Source organism: Pleurodeles waltl, chromosome 3_1 (genome assembly GCF_031143425.1).
Source record: "Pleurodeles waltl isolate 20211129_DDA chromosome 3_1, aPleWal1.hap1.20221129, whole genome shotgun sequence".
Classification (NCBI taxonomy): Eukaryota; Metazoa; Chordata; class Amphibia; order Caudata; family Salamandridae; genus Pleurodeles; species Pleurodeles waltl.
Genome location: NC_090440.1, coordinates 875001324 through 875014536, shown reverse-complemented (window position 1 = coordinate 875014536; position 13213 = coordinate 875001324). Strand labels below are relative to the sequence as shown.

The window sequence follows — 13213 nt, the reverse complement described above, 5'->3', positions numbered from 1 at the left end:
TGTTTTCTTTGGACAGTCATTAGGGTTATAAGCAAAGAGACACTTGTGTTTGTAGTATGTGGTGTAGTATGTGTTTGAGCGGTTACTCAGCTTGTTTCCTCCTCACTCACTCTTAGTGTTAGGAAATTTAGGGTCATGGGCCTCATCCCCACATGTATGCAAGTATGAAGACAGGAAATCAAGGGCATACCACCTGTTCCTACTCTGCATGCTGTTGTACAGTCAGTAGACCAAGTGCCCAACATTTTTGTATGTCACATGCATGCTACCACACAGTCAGGAAATCATGAGCCCTACACATCTGTTCATCACTTGCAGGCTACTGCATAGACATGAAATATATGGCCCTACTTGCCTGGTCCTCAAATCCATGCTACCAAACAAGAATTCAATACAGAATTCACATTCATAATCCTCACATGCATGTTATCATAGAGCCAGAGAATCTAGGGCTCTACATGCTTGGTCTTCACGTACACAATTCCATATAAACACTGAATGCTGGGCTCACATGACAATCTAGGGTAACAATGCCTGGTTATCATATACATATTACAAGAAGAAATCCAAGGTCTACATGCCTTTTCCTCACAAGTATGTTGCCATAGAGACAGAAAATTCAGGTTCACATGTCTTATCTTCAGATGCATGTTACTATGCAGGCTGGGAATCAGGGGCCGTACACACTTGTTCCTCACATGCGTGGTGCTATAGACACAAGAAAGCCAGGGTGCTCTATGCATGTTTCTCACATGACCAGTCCTCACTTGCATTGTACTGTACAGATGTCTAATGTAGGTTAATACTTGCATGTCTCATTCATGCATGTCTCCACACTGATAGGAAATCTAGGACTGTACATACCTGTATCTCATATGCACGCTGACAAACAGACAAGACATCCAAAGTCTTTCACAGCTGTTGCTTACATGTTCGCTACTCCACAGACAGTAAATCCAGAGCACTATATTCCTGTTCCTCACAGGCCATACAGATCAGAAGTCCAGGATCTCATGCCTACTCCTCTCATGCATGCTACTGTACAACTATTAAATGCAGGATTCATGTAACTAATCCTCAAATGCCTGTTACTGCGTAGAGGTTCAATCCAGGGTCCACCTCCTTTTTTTAAGGTATTGCTTGCACAGTGCGCACTTGCGTGCTGTGCTTGTGAGGTATTTGTTAATAAAAAAAAATTCTTAACCCGCCCCTTAGTTACCTGAACCTACCATTGGTTTAGTCCAACGTCGCTCTAATTTACGTGCTTCTCATTGGCCTGAACATTGTTCTGCATGTAGTCACTTGCATTTCCACTGTTAGTTTGCCATCCCTGCCTACTTGGAGCTTGGACTAAACACAGCTTCTGGGCATTGGCCAATGGCTAGTGACAAGTGTCCTTACGCTGCCTACATACCCTGAAAGTGCTTTTTAAACATTATTTGTCTTTGTGCGCTCCATGTGAATGCATTGGTGTCTTCTCTTCACCCGGCGCCCTTTCATGGGCTTTAACAATGTTTTTTTTAAAACAAATTAAGCCTACACAGTCACAGAAATTAAACCTGTGACATACTCATCCACATATATGGCAACTCTAACACTGGGGGTTTTCGGGGTGTGCAGTATCTGCCCTCATGTGCCGTGAATGCAGGTGGCTGGCGGTATCTGTTCTTTTTTACACTGCTCTGTGGAGATCTTAATGCCAGGATGTCATACATCAAGTCCTATTGGCACCCAGCCCAGTAGCTCCCCAGGCCATACTTTTGGCCATCTGATCAGGAACTGGGAAGGAGGAGGGGGGTGAGCATATATTATTTGCTGATGTACAATGGTCACTTCTTGAAGTCCATTATGTTGAAAAGAACAGTGCATGGTAGTTTACTGTTATGATGTGCACTTCATTGTCATCTGCAACTGTTTGGGCTTATTTAGGAAAGTAAACAAAAATGGTGTTAAAAAGAAGTAATTTAGAAGTGTGCCAGGACGTATTTATCTAATGTGAGCCAGGCAATGAGTAGAATCAACACTGAAAGACAAGCACAGATTTCTGCCACCCAAGTTTTATCCAATAAGCTATCTTTTCGAGCACCAAATTAGAGGAGAGCCTCAGTGACATCAACTGTGCTGTTGGTTCCAGATGCCAGAACAATAAGCCTGAGAGCTATCCTACAATACACTTCGGTTTTCCTCTACTTTCTCTAAAAAGAGTGACGTCCCAGGATGGTTAATTCCGACAGTTTAAATGCCTCAGCTGAAGTGTCACTCAGTGAGTTTCCTGTGCAGTGAAAATGAAGCCAGACATACAGCTAAACAAGCCTTAGTGCCAGGGTACCTACTTGCCTGAAAGAAATGCAAATGTGTGTTACGTGTTAATCTGCAAATGTAAAGGATGCTTTGGAGCTGGTACTGGCTTTAATTGACCTAATCACTTGAAGCTTTGTGAAGTCAAAGGTTTATTCTTTTTCATTGGTAGTACAAAGAGCTAACAACTGGGCTGTGAAGTGCAAGCTTTTTATTGTAATTGTTTTTAGATCACTCTTACTATACCTGGAGGTGTACTAATGTAATAAAATCCATAATGTACACTCTGGGAATTGCTAAAATCTATATTTTGGAAGCAACATTTTGCACATTTTGTAGCAGTCTATCTTTTCTCCACTGCACCAACCAAGACTTAATTCTGTGAATGACAAAGCCAGTAGATTTTGCATAGGCGAAACCAATTCGCTTTGCCAATGCTTGTTATCACATGCAGGTGACCAGACAGACAAGAAATCCAAAGCCACATGTACCTGTGTTTCACATACATATTACTGTACTGACAGGCTAAAATGGTCCAACAGGCCTATTTTTCACAGGCATTCTAGTGTACACACAGCAACATAACAGGGTGCTTATAAACAGAATACAGGTCTCAAAAAGTGCTCCTTATCCATCGCGTCCAGTTTGCCTAGTTATCTTATTCGCCCCTGGCATCCTGTTACTACCTGGCAGCATTCTGTTTACCACTTACTTCCAGTCTGCCCTGGCATCCCCTTTGCCTTATATATCCGATTTGAAATTAGTAGTTAGTTTGACTGTTGCATCCTGGTTTTCTAAGGCACCTGGAGATGCAGGGATCATCTTCTCCTGAAGATTTAACCGTCTGTCCCCTTTATAAAGGAGGTTTGTCAGCACCTCTGGTGCAATTGGGGTTCGCATTAGACATGAGTGTCCTCCAGTGTGATAGTACGAGGAGGGCCTAAGCCAGAAGTGAATAAACCACCCTCTCTGTCTGGGGAGTTTAAAGATAGGCAAAGCGGGAAGAAGCGGTGCTGGGCCAATGACTTCTAGGCAGTCACCTCACAGCCTGGACACACCCGCCAAAGCACGTGCATGTGAGAACTACAGTTGTTGCAACGAGCACTGGGGCACTTGAATTTTGCATGTAGAGCAATATGCCTGCACAAGCTCAGGCACAGGCTGATACCTAAATCCATGAAAAGTATGACAAATCCCAGGATAGCATTAGGGTGACTGTAGGAGTTCAGAGGAGCATGCAAATGTTTATTTCATATGGGTGTTTCTGTTTATGTGATTGTGCCTTCAACACCTCAACAACGATCTTCTGACCTTCAACTAGGAAATCAAGATTCTATGGCAGATGTTTCTTCATAAGTACAACAAAGTGACCTTGTAGTTAGAATATGATGCTGGAATCGGCAATGTGCGCAGAGGAATGGCTTTCGTCATTGTAAGCGTGTGGTCCCAGCACAGCATTCATGTGTTTTTTTCTTAGAGGTTTTGGTGATGAGACTGGGATGAGTAGTTGGTCAATCAGAAATTGATGCTTATGTTCAACAGTGAAGTATTGATTTTCATCATTGATAACGTGAAGGACAGTGACCACCACATACCGAGATTACTGCAGGACATGGTGCTTTAGTGACTTAATTGGAAACTGTTGTTTGAAGCAAAACACATACCTGATTTGGATAAATATATTGCTGACACCCTGGTTCAATCATAGTGGTCATTGGAGATGGAGAGGTTCACAAGAAAGACCCCAAAACAGATGTGAGCAGGAGGAGATAGATGGTGGTGAGACTGACCCTTGGCAACATTAATACATTCCTCATACAGTTTTGGTTTGATTTCTTCAGTAGTGAATGTTTTGAATTGGAACAATATAATTTATTTTCTAATATACTAATATACACAATTTAACAGAGCTTTATCACTGACACTATCACTGATAAGCTTTCTGACTTGCCTTCTATGACAAGTATTTTTGCAGTTACGAGCCATCTGGTGAATGAGGTGGAAAGATGCATATTGGATGGATGGGCCAGGGAGAGCTGGCGGGCAGGGGCTAGGAGGAGGGCGATTACTATAGCTATTATACAGGAGTTGGTGTCGCAGACAGAGTAAGCATGCACGTCAGCACGGGATGTTGAGCTGTTTGGGGCAACATTTTGGTTATATTGTTTTGTACGTTCAGACTTTCTGAGATAGTGAGGATGAGAATTTATGAGGGGCAGGAGAGAGAGTACATTGGATTGAGCCAGGCAAGATACAGAAAAGAGTGAGGAAAAGCAAGACCGACCAACAGAGGAAAGAGGCAGCAGTGTTTTAGAGGAAATCGAGTGATGCAGGGATCTACCTGGTTTGGGCCTTGGAGCGGGACATGCTATGGAGAAGAGAGGCAAGCTGACATTGTTCATCCCTGAGGACAACAGATAAGTGACCTGCAGCCAGGCAGAAGGGTGTCGGCGTGCTGGGATGGGGCTTGAAGGTAGGGTGGCCATAACCAAAGGGAGCCTGGAGTGCATTAATTTTGGATAGCAGCTGCAACAGAAAGGTTTGATTTGGGCAGAAGGGAGGTGTTAAAGCAATTAAAAGATGTGGGTAGATGGCTGTCAGGTTATGTAATGGCTACATATGACGAGAAGGAGACTGGTTGAATGGGACACACAACTAAATTATATCTGTATGACACAAGTAGTTGTGTGGGAGGGAAGAAAAAAACGTGATGCCTGGACTTGTGGAAGACAATTGGGGCTGCCCTTTGAAGTGGTGACAATGATGTACTTGTCAGACCAAGGAGGCATGAGAAGGCTGCAGTTGGTACCCACACAGTTTGATTTGGAAGAATTCAGCCAAAGATAGACTTGATCATATTACACCTAAGGGAGAATGACTTGCTCAATTGGCTTGTTTGGAGTTTATTAAATAAACAAGGAGAGGCGTGAGGGAGCTGATATGGGCCCCGTTGTTGCCAAGGAGACTTCAGAGTGGGGAGAGAAAGTCATCAGCAATTACTCTGGTAAAGAAAGAGTTGAACACTAAGTTAATCATCAAGATTTCCGGATTTTGCAATAAGTTGGGTGGAGCATGGGGGCAACTAGTCAGACTGGACAGGATGCACTTGTCATTGGTGGTTGATAACACAGGTGGAGGTGTTTGAGAAATGGGTGAGAAAGCCAAAGGCTCACTGTAGACCTAAACAATACCTCGATAGAACAGTATTTTGTGTGCAGAATTAAGCCTTGGGCGAAACAAAGTAGGGATTGCTTAGAATGGTTAAGTAGGTACAAGGGGGTCCAAAGAGATGAAAAGGGGTGAATGGCAGCCTTAAGGTTGGGGAAGCAGGGGAGAGTGTTAGAGCCAACAGGGTGGGTACAGATGGTAGGGGAAGCTCGGCTGAATCACTGTTATTCTAGCGAAAGGGCATTATTGGTGAACGTGGCAATGATGCAGAGGATGAATCAGTGTGAGCTTTAACCTGCTTCTGAAATAAACAACCTTTTCACAAATCAAAAGAACTCCATAGGTTCTGACCATTTCTGCGAAGGGAGTTTAGTTAGGTGGAGGAAACTGCATTTAGCATGGGTGAGCCCAGAAAGAGGATGCAAGTGCTTGCAACACTTTGATGTCACTGGCTTAGGAAGACATAGCAAGATGGGTGAGTTGAGAAAGAAACTGGACAGAGACTGCACTGTGGCATATGGGTAAGAGATCTGTCAGTGTAAGAGACTGCACTGTTGTCTGTGAAGATAGAGACTGCACTGCGGCGTAGGAGCCCAGACAACACAACAGCACATGGGCTTGCGATAGGCCAGCTATCAGACTGTACTGTGGTGTATGAGGCCAGATTTTGCACTCTTGCATACGAGCCAGAGACAGGTCATTATAAGAGACTTTATTGTAGTGTGTGAGACCTGGCACTGCACTGTGGCGTACGAGCCAGAGATGCGTTGACATAAGATGCTTCAATGGAACGTATGAGGCCGACACTGCATTGCAGTGTATGTGCCAGAAACTTGGCAGTATAGGAGATTATGGTTGCACTTCAGTGTATGGGTCAGACGTAAGTTTATTTAAGAGACCACTACACGTATGAGGCTGCACCTGCACATCTTTACGTTAGGAGTTCAGCTCCTTCACAGCTAGGTTTGTGCTATACAAATACCCGTACATACATACAATTTATAAGGCCAAACTGCGGTGTATGAGGCCAGACAGTGAACTGCAGTATATAGGTCAGATATATGTCTATATATAAGACTGCTTTGTGGCTTATGGCCCAAGAGAAATGTCAATCAGTAGTTGTCTTCTAACTGTGTTAAAAGGTGGGGCAAAAGTCATACACTGTGCTTCCCAAACCCCATGCCCAATACCTCCCACCTCACAGGCTTTCAAATTGAACATACACACACACTCACACTCACACATGTGCTCATGCATACACAGATAGTCACACAGACATACACATGCACTCACTGGAACACACACAAAGACACACTCAAAGAAACAGAAATCTTACCTGCTCCTCTTCCACATGAGCGTGCCCACTTATTGATCCCAGACTCCTATGTCTCCTTACTCCAGCTAGGCTAGCAGTGCACCAATACCATGTGCACTAGCCTATATTCAATCAGAAGCAGGAGTAGGGCTGAAGATAGGGAGGTAGACCTTTTCTCCCGATTCTGACGTCTGATTGAGTAAGAAGGCATATGATTTATAGTACTGAAATCTACGAGGATGGAGGGCTTGATTTCAGAGTTTGGTAGATAGGTTACTCCATCACAAAGTGATGTATATCCTTATTACAAGTACCATAGGATATAATGCACTTGTAGTGCATACAATGCACATGTAGAGCATCCAATGTAATGCAGTTGTAATAAGGCAGACGGCGTAGCCATGACATTTGTGACAGAGTAACCTGTCCTCCAAACCCTAAATCTGGTGCAGTTTTCATGGCAGCCAATGGGCCAGAGATTAGTAACTATGAGAGACTACAGAGAAATGCATTAGGCCATAGATTACTTTGCAACATCTAGGTCCACTGTAAATCCAAGCAACTGCACTGAAAGTTGTTAGGAAAGAGCCTGTGGCATATAAAGTCATATATATGCCAATTTATCTGACTGCATAGAAAAGTATGAGCCTAAAGACTTAGCAGCCCCTTGTAGTCCAGCGAAACATGAGTTTACGAGACTGGGCTGAATTCTACGCGGGTGGAGACTGCAGTGGAATAGACTGGAGTGCAGTGTGTTGGCCAAAGAAAAGTAAATTAAAGGGACTGCACTGAGTTGAAATAGGCCAGTGACACATGAATAAAAGCAGCTACACTCTAGTGTATAAACCAGAGATCTGTCCATTTATGAGACAATACTGCAGAGGAAGCGGTCAGGGAGATCTGAGAATAAAAGAGACCGCTCTACGGGTTCTAAGCCTAGACATGAGTGAGTATAACAGATTGAACTAAAATCTGCAGAGTACAGTGCCAAAAATGTGTGAATAAATGAGACTGTTGTGCAGTGTATGAGGACTAAGGCAGTACTGCAGGGCATTAGGTCAGTGATCATTGTACACCTGCACACACAGCAATCCCTCCTAGCCCACACATGGCTGCAAAGCTGTGTGTGGTCGCAGCCGTCAACCCCCTGAAGGATTGTAAGACTGTCAGTGGATCTCCCAGCCGCCTTCCCTGCCTCGCTCCGGATGCCTAGACTCTCCAACCCAAACAGTGGCGCCTCTTCGCCATGGTAGTGGCTTGTGATGCTTGGACGCTGTCACCAGTGTCAAATGGGAAGGCGGGAAAGGCCAGGAACCACGAGCACTTTACCAGTGCGAACAAGAATCTGCCGAAGGCGTGGGACCGCAAATATTCATTAATGTCAAATGGGAAGTCAGGGAGGGCTTGGAAGCACATACTCCATCTTTTTAAAGTTTATTTTTTATTAGCTTTCTTTGAGCTCATGTTAGTATATAGGAATACATAATGGCTTACAGTACTGATGTATAGATTACAAGCAAGCCAATGTAATACAACAGAAAAATGAGCATTGCCAATGCCAACAGGTCCTGCCTTTTGCTGTGCGCCATCATAAAAATGCTAAATGTGTTTCGCCAAGACCGCACAAAATTGACAAAAAAAACTGAGACCATTAAAAAGCAAGATGATGCGGCAGCTATTGTGTCTCATAATTCTGTAGGTGCATGTATGCATCGCCACACATGCACATGTCTACAGAATGACACAAGTGCTATCTTCCTTTTTATTACATTGACTCGTCTAAGATGGTGGACACCACTTTGATTGGTAAATTTTAAAAAGTAATGCTTATTGTGTGAAAGTACTTTTAATGTAGCAGGAGAGCCTGGCAGCAATTGGCAGCTGTCGGATCCTCCAAAAAAAGTGCACCAAAAAAAATTGGAAATGCCCATGAGGGGTGCAGGAGCAACAGGTGGTGGAAAGGAAAAGGAATGAGAAGGAGGGTAAAATAATAATGCAGCAAACACAAAGGGGTAAACAGGCAGAAATAGGTTGGGTAGAAATGGGTGGATGGCATGAACCTCTATGCAGTCTACCTAAGGTTCCCAAAGAGAATTGGAATAGACACCTCACCCATCAGTAGTGGCATGCTTCATTATCGGTGCCTATCCACACCCTGGTAGGATGGTACCACCAGGGTGTACTCAACCAAGATTGGGAGTTCTTATGTAAAGTAGTCTACTGGATAAAAGCAGTGATCCAGATTAGAAAGAAAGTGGAACTTCCTTTTTATTGTAGGGTACCGAGGGTATAAATAAAAACAAGCGGTGGGGTTCCTTTGGAAATTAATGTCCCAAAAACCATTAATTTGCCAACATGTTTCGGCCCTCGCATATAGCTTGTATGGGTCTGGGGCCTTCATCAGGACTCTCATTCTATCACTGCCTATCTGCACAAGTAGCCCAGGCATAACTGTAAGGCCTAATGCTCTGACCTGATCTAGAGGAGACTTCTCAATTAGAAGTACCTACTGAAACATAGAGTACAGTTAAATAAAATGGTTGATCAATCAATAGTGGTTTTCCATTATTGTATACCCAATCATACATTCAGTCACAAGCGGATGCTCCATATTCCATGAAGACATGTGAGTGATGCTTATAGTGTAAGCTGTGTGAATCCATCTAACAGACACCTATTTCCTGAGGAGCCCAAGCTCCTAAACCTTCAAATTGTGTGTATGGTGATTGCGAATTTCTCATCATCAACAGTAATTTAGTAAGCATAAAGCAATAATATTGCTGCATCTTATTGTGTGCCATGGCAAACCTGCTGTAAAGCCACTATGTGTATTTGTGCTATGGCAAATTAGTTGTAAAGGCACCATCCATGTTTGCGCATTCATAGATCATTTGAGAAGCACACTTTCAATACCACAAGCATGTATAACTCATTTGTGAGGCAAATTTTCATTGATACTCATACACCTTACCCTATTAATGGGTTGTTATTGAATCATGTGCGTCTGGCGTGAGTTGCCATCCTGTAGTCAAACACTTTTAGGATGCACCTGTAGTGTTCTATTAAAAGTAAACCTCACCTTTAAAAAGTAAGTGACGCCAAGATTCCGATGTCGTACTGTAAATGGTGGGTCAGACTTACTTTCTCTGATCGTTCCTCCCGCTAAGCTGATTTGAGTTCTGCAGTTCCCAGCCCGTCTCCCCAGACCAATCACATCAGTTAGGATGAGTTAACCTGTTAACTTATCAATCATGGCAGTGCTATTGATGGGTGTGGGGGTTTAAGATGTTCTCACTTCTTCAGCTTTTGCCTTGAGGGTACAGTTTCTCTCATTGGAGTACATTGCTGGATTTCTTATACATTACATGGGAACTTGCATAAGCACAGATATCGTCTGAACCTGTCTCACTGGATCTTGCTTGTTACTCTAACAATGGCCATCAGTGTAGGGAACACAAGCCTTTAATGGTTTGCCCCTGTTAATTTTCTTTTAGAGGTTATCATAAATAGTGGTATATCAGACCACTGCATGGACGAAGGATTTCTGGTCCAGTACACACCAAACCCTTTTGTTATTGGGTTTCTTTACTTATTCCCTAACATATCTCCCATATTCACACTAACTTCAGAGACACCTAGGCCCATATTTATACTTTTTTTGCACCGTATTTGCGTTATTTTTTTACGCAAAAGCAGCGCAAACTTACAAAATATAATTGTATTTTGTAAGTTTGCACCGCTTTTGCGTCAAAAAATGTCGCAAATGCATCAGTAAAAAAGTATAAATACGGGTCTTACTTTGTTAGAAGTAGTCAGTAGAGGAAGTGTACATATAGAGTTTTCGGTCCTGAAGTTTCCAGAATTCTTTCTGGGCGTTTCACTGGGGTGGGGGAAATGTGGGTAAGAATGGGGGGAGGGTGTTAACTTGTCGACCTCTGAGCAGGGTCGATTTTTTCCCCCTGCATTTTTTAATCCTGCCAACTAACAACAAAGTTGTGGAAATCAGCTAGGAGGTAGTTTTAAGTGGTCCTTTTTTATCATCTTTACTCCACCAAAAGAAATCACAACAGCCAATATTAGTGCACGTTAGTGTTTTTACTATAATGACAAGTTCCTGTTTTCTTTTCCCCAGAATCATTTTTGTTCATGTAGCATTAGTTTGAATGATGTACTCTATGTGATTTTTCCCTTTTTTCGCTCTCATTGGTGATATGCTATTCGTGTTTTCAGCCATGAAGGATTGTGATGGAAAAGGATTGGTGAGAATGTGGAATGTGGGGAGGCACAGAATGATTGCTGTACTCCGAGCTCCTATCCAGGCAGATGGTATCACCTGTATGATGAACAGACTATTAGACAAAGCAGTACACTTACAGTGAATCCGATTGTTACAATCTACAATTGGAACAACCTATGGACGTAATTTAGGGGTCACATCTGCAACCCTTGGCTTATCCCTTGCAACCCCTTTGCGACCTCTGGCCTTAGAGATGGTAGCATCAGTCCCTAGAACAGAGTGGCAGCTTTTCCTTATGGACATCAGTTGGTGCTCCCTCTACTTGTTTTGTGTCAATTTTATATTACACCAATAGTGAATAATATCACAATATTTACTATTAGAGTAATGTGGGTGAGTGTGTTTATGTGAGAGAATGTGTGTATGTGTGAATGTGTGTGTTAGCATGGGCATGAGTGAAAGTGAAGGTCAAAGGGCGTGTGATGTCACTTCCGCTACCCCTGGCATTTTGGTGAACTGACATCCATGGAACAACCTATCCGAAGTGATATAACACCATCCTTGAATCTGAGTTATAACATCATGACTGAATTGAATCTCATTGATCAAATCAAATGTCAGACATTGTGTCACATTTACACAAAATGTGATAGATCAGTGGTTCCCAACCTTTCGACTTCTGTGGACCCCCACTTTATCATTACTGGAACCCAGGGACCCCCACTTTATCATTACTGGAACCCAGAGACCCCCACTGAATCGTTATTGGACCCCCACTAAGTCATTACTGAAAGCTGGGGACCTAATCTGTTAATACTATTTAATTTTCTAAGCAGTCGCAGACCCCATGAGGAGGCTTTGCAGACTCCCAGGGGTCACCGGACCACGGAATGGGACCCACTGTGATAGATGGTTCAAAGAAAAGCAGTCAGAAGAGGCATCATCTCTAAACTATTTCTTATTAATCTACTTGGGACCGCTATTCAACCACATAGCATTACGTTTACATTTAATCTGATTGGTCTAAACTGAACACCCTCGCAGACATGGCATTTCACACACAGATGTTGCTTGGTCTAAATGGAGCGGCCCAACATAGTCAAAGGTTTATTCACGACAGTCTGCGCTGGATGCGATTAGTCCATTCAAAGGTTATTGTCCAGATTGAAATTGATTGAACAATCTGCATGCGCTGTGAATGCTTACCCAAATATTGGCCTTTCCCTTCCCTGAAGGGTGGTCCAAGAGGGCCCTTCACCATGGGCTGGATATATTTCACCTGGGGGTGAAATCCTCCCCCTGCTCCTCCCGCAGATGTAAACTGGATCCAGGCCAGAAGCAGACAGAAGGTGAGGGTTTCCGGCAGCATCGTTTGCTTGACTCAGTCGCTCTGCGGGTAGAAGAGACAGTGTTAATATCCTTAGGCTTGCATCAGCCTGCCTTTCACTCACAGTTCGCAACAAACTCTGTCAAAGTCATGGCAAGTCACAGCTAATAAATCACTCTTGGGTTTATCTGGAAATAAGCATTGCCCTAAACTGTTAACACGTTCCTTAGGTTTTCAGCCCAAATACAGTTGTGTGCAGGCGCATACGTGGGGTTCATGATGGGTGTGAAAATTTGCATAACTAAGCACAACTCCTACTTTTGGCTGAAATTAATCATCCAGTGAAAACTATGCAAGTCAGTGCAATTTACCCAACTTCAGCTGCCAATAATCAACAAGAGTCTAAGAATGTACCATTGACGAAGACGGGTTGGGGATAAGACAACTATTATGATGTCATTGAGTGGAAGACTCCTTTAATTCTGTAAGTGAAACAAGAAGTGACTAGAGGCATGGGATGGTTTGAGAAGGCTCATGAGCAAATTTCATGTTTCGGTTACCCTGCAGGAATTTTGCCCACATCTAATTATGAGTAGGTTGTGTGCCTCTCAGAGGGATATCAGTCATGGGTGTGCACGGAAAGTGTGATACTCACTGTCTCAAGGTGTGAACTGAATCACAGACAAGTAGAGACGAGTTGATGGTGCCTAACTCAAGGATGATACTGGGACATGCACAAGTACGGAATTGAACTGGTCCCCTACATCTGAAATGATGCCCTTGGTTTACAGGTCAAGAAGGTGTGACTGCGAAGGTCACTACCACTGGGGAGATACTGATAATGCACTAGTTCCAAAAGTACAAAGTT

At 43.3% G+C, this 13213-nt stretch overlaps 1 protein-coding gene across 2 annotated transcripts in view; it reads right to left on the bottom strand.

Moving 5' to 3' along the window:
• COL8A2 (collagen type VIII alpha 2 chain) overlaps positions 1 to 13213 on the bottom strand; it is a 317432-nt gene that overhangs the window by 48414 nt on the left and 255805 nt on the right. For both annotated transcript variants that reach the window (XM_069223837.1, XM_069223838.1), the window contains exon 3: positions 12225 to 12408. In XM_069223837.1, coding sequence (XP_069079938.1) covers positions 12225 to 12387 — 163 coding nt within the window. In that variant the 5' untranslated portion in view covers positions 12388 to 12408. The remainder of the gene's footprint in view (positions 1 to 12224; positions 12409 to 13213) is intronic.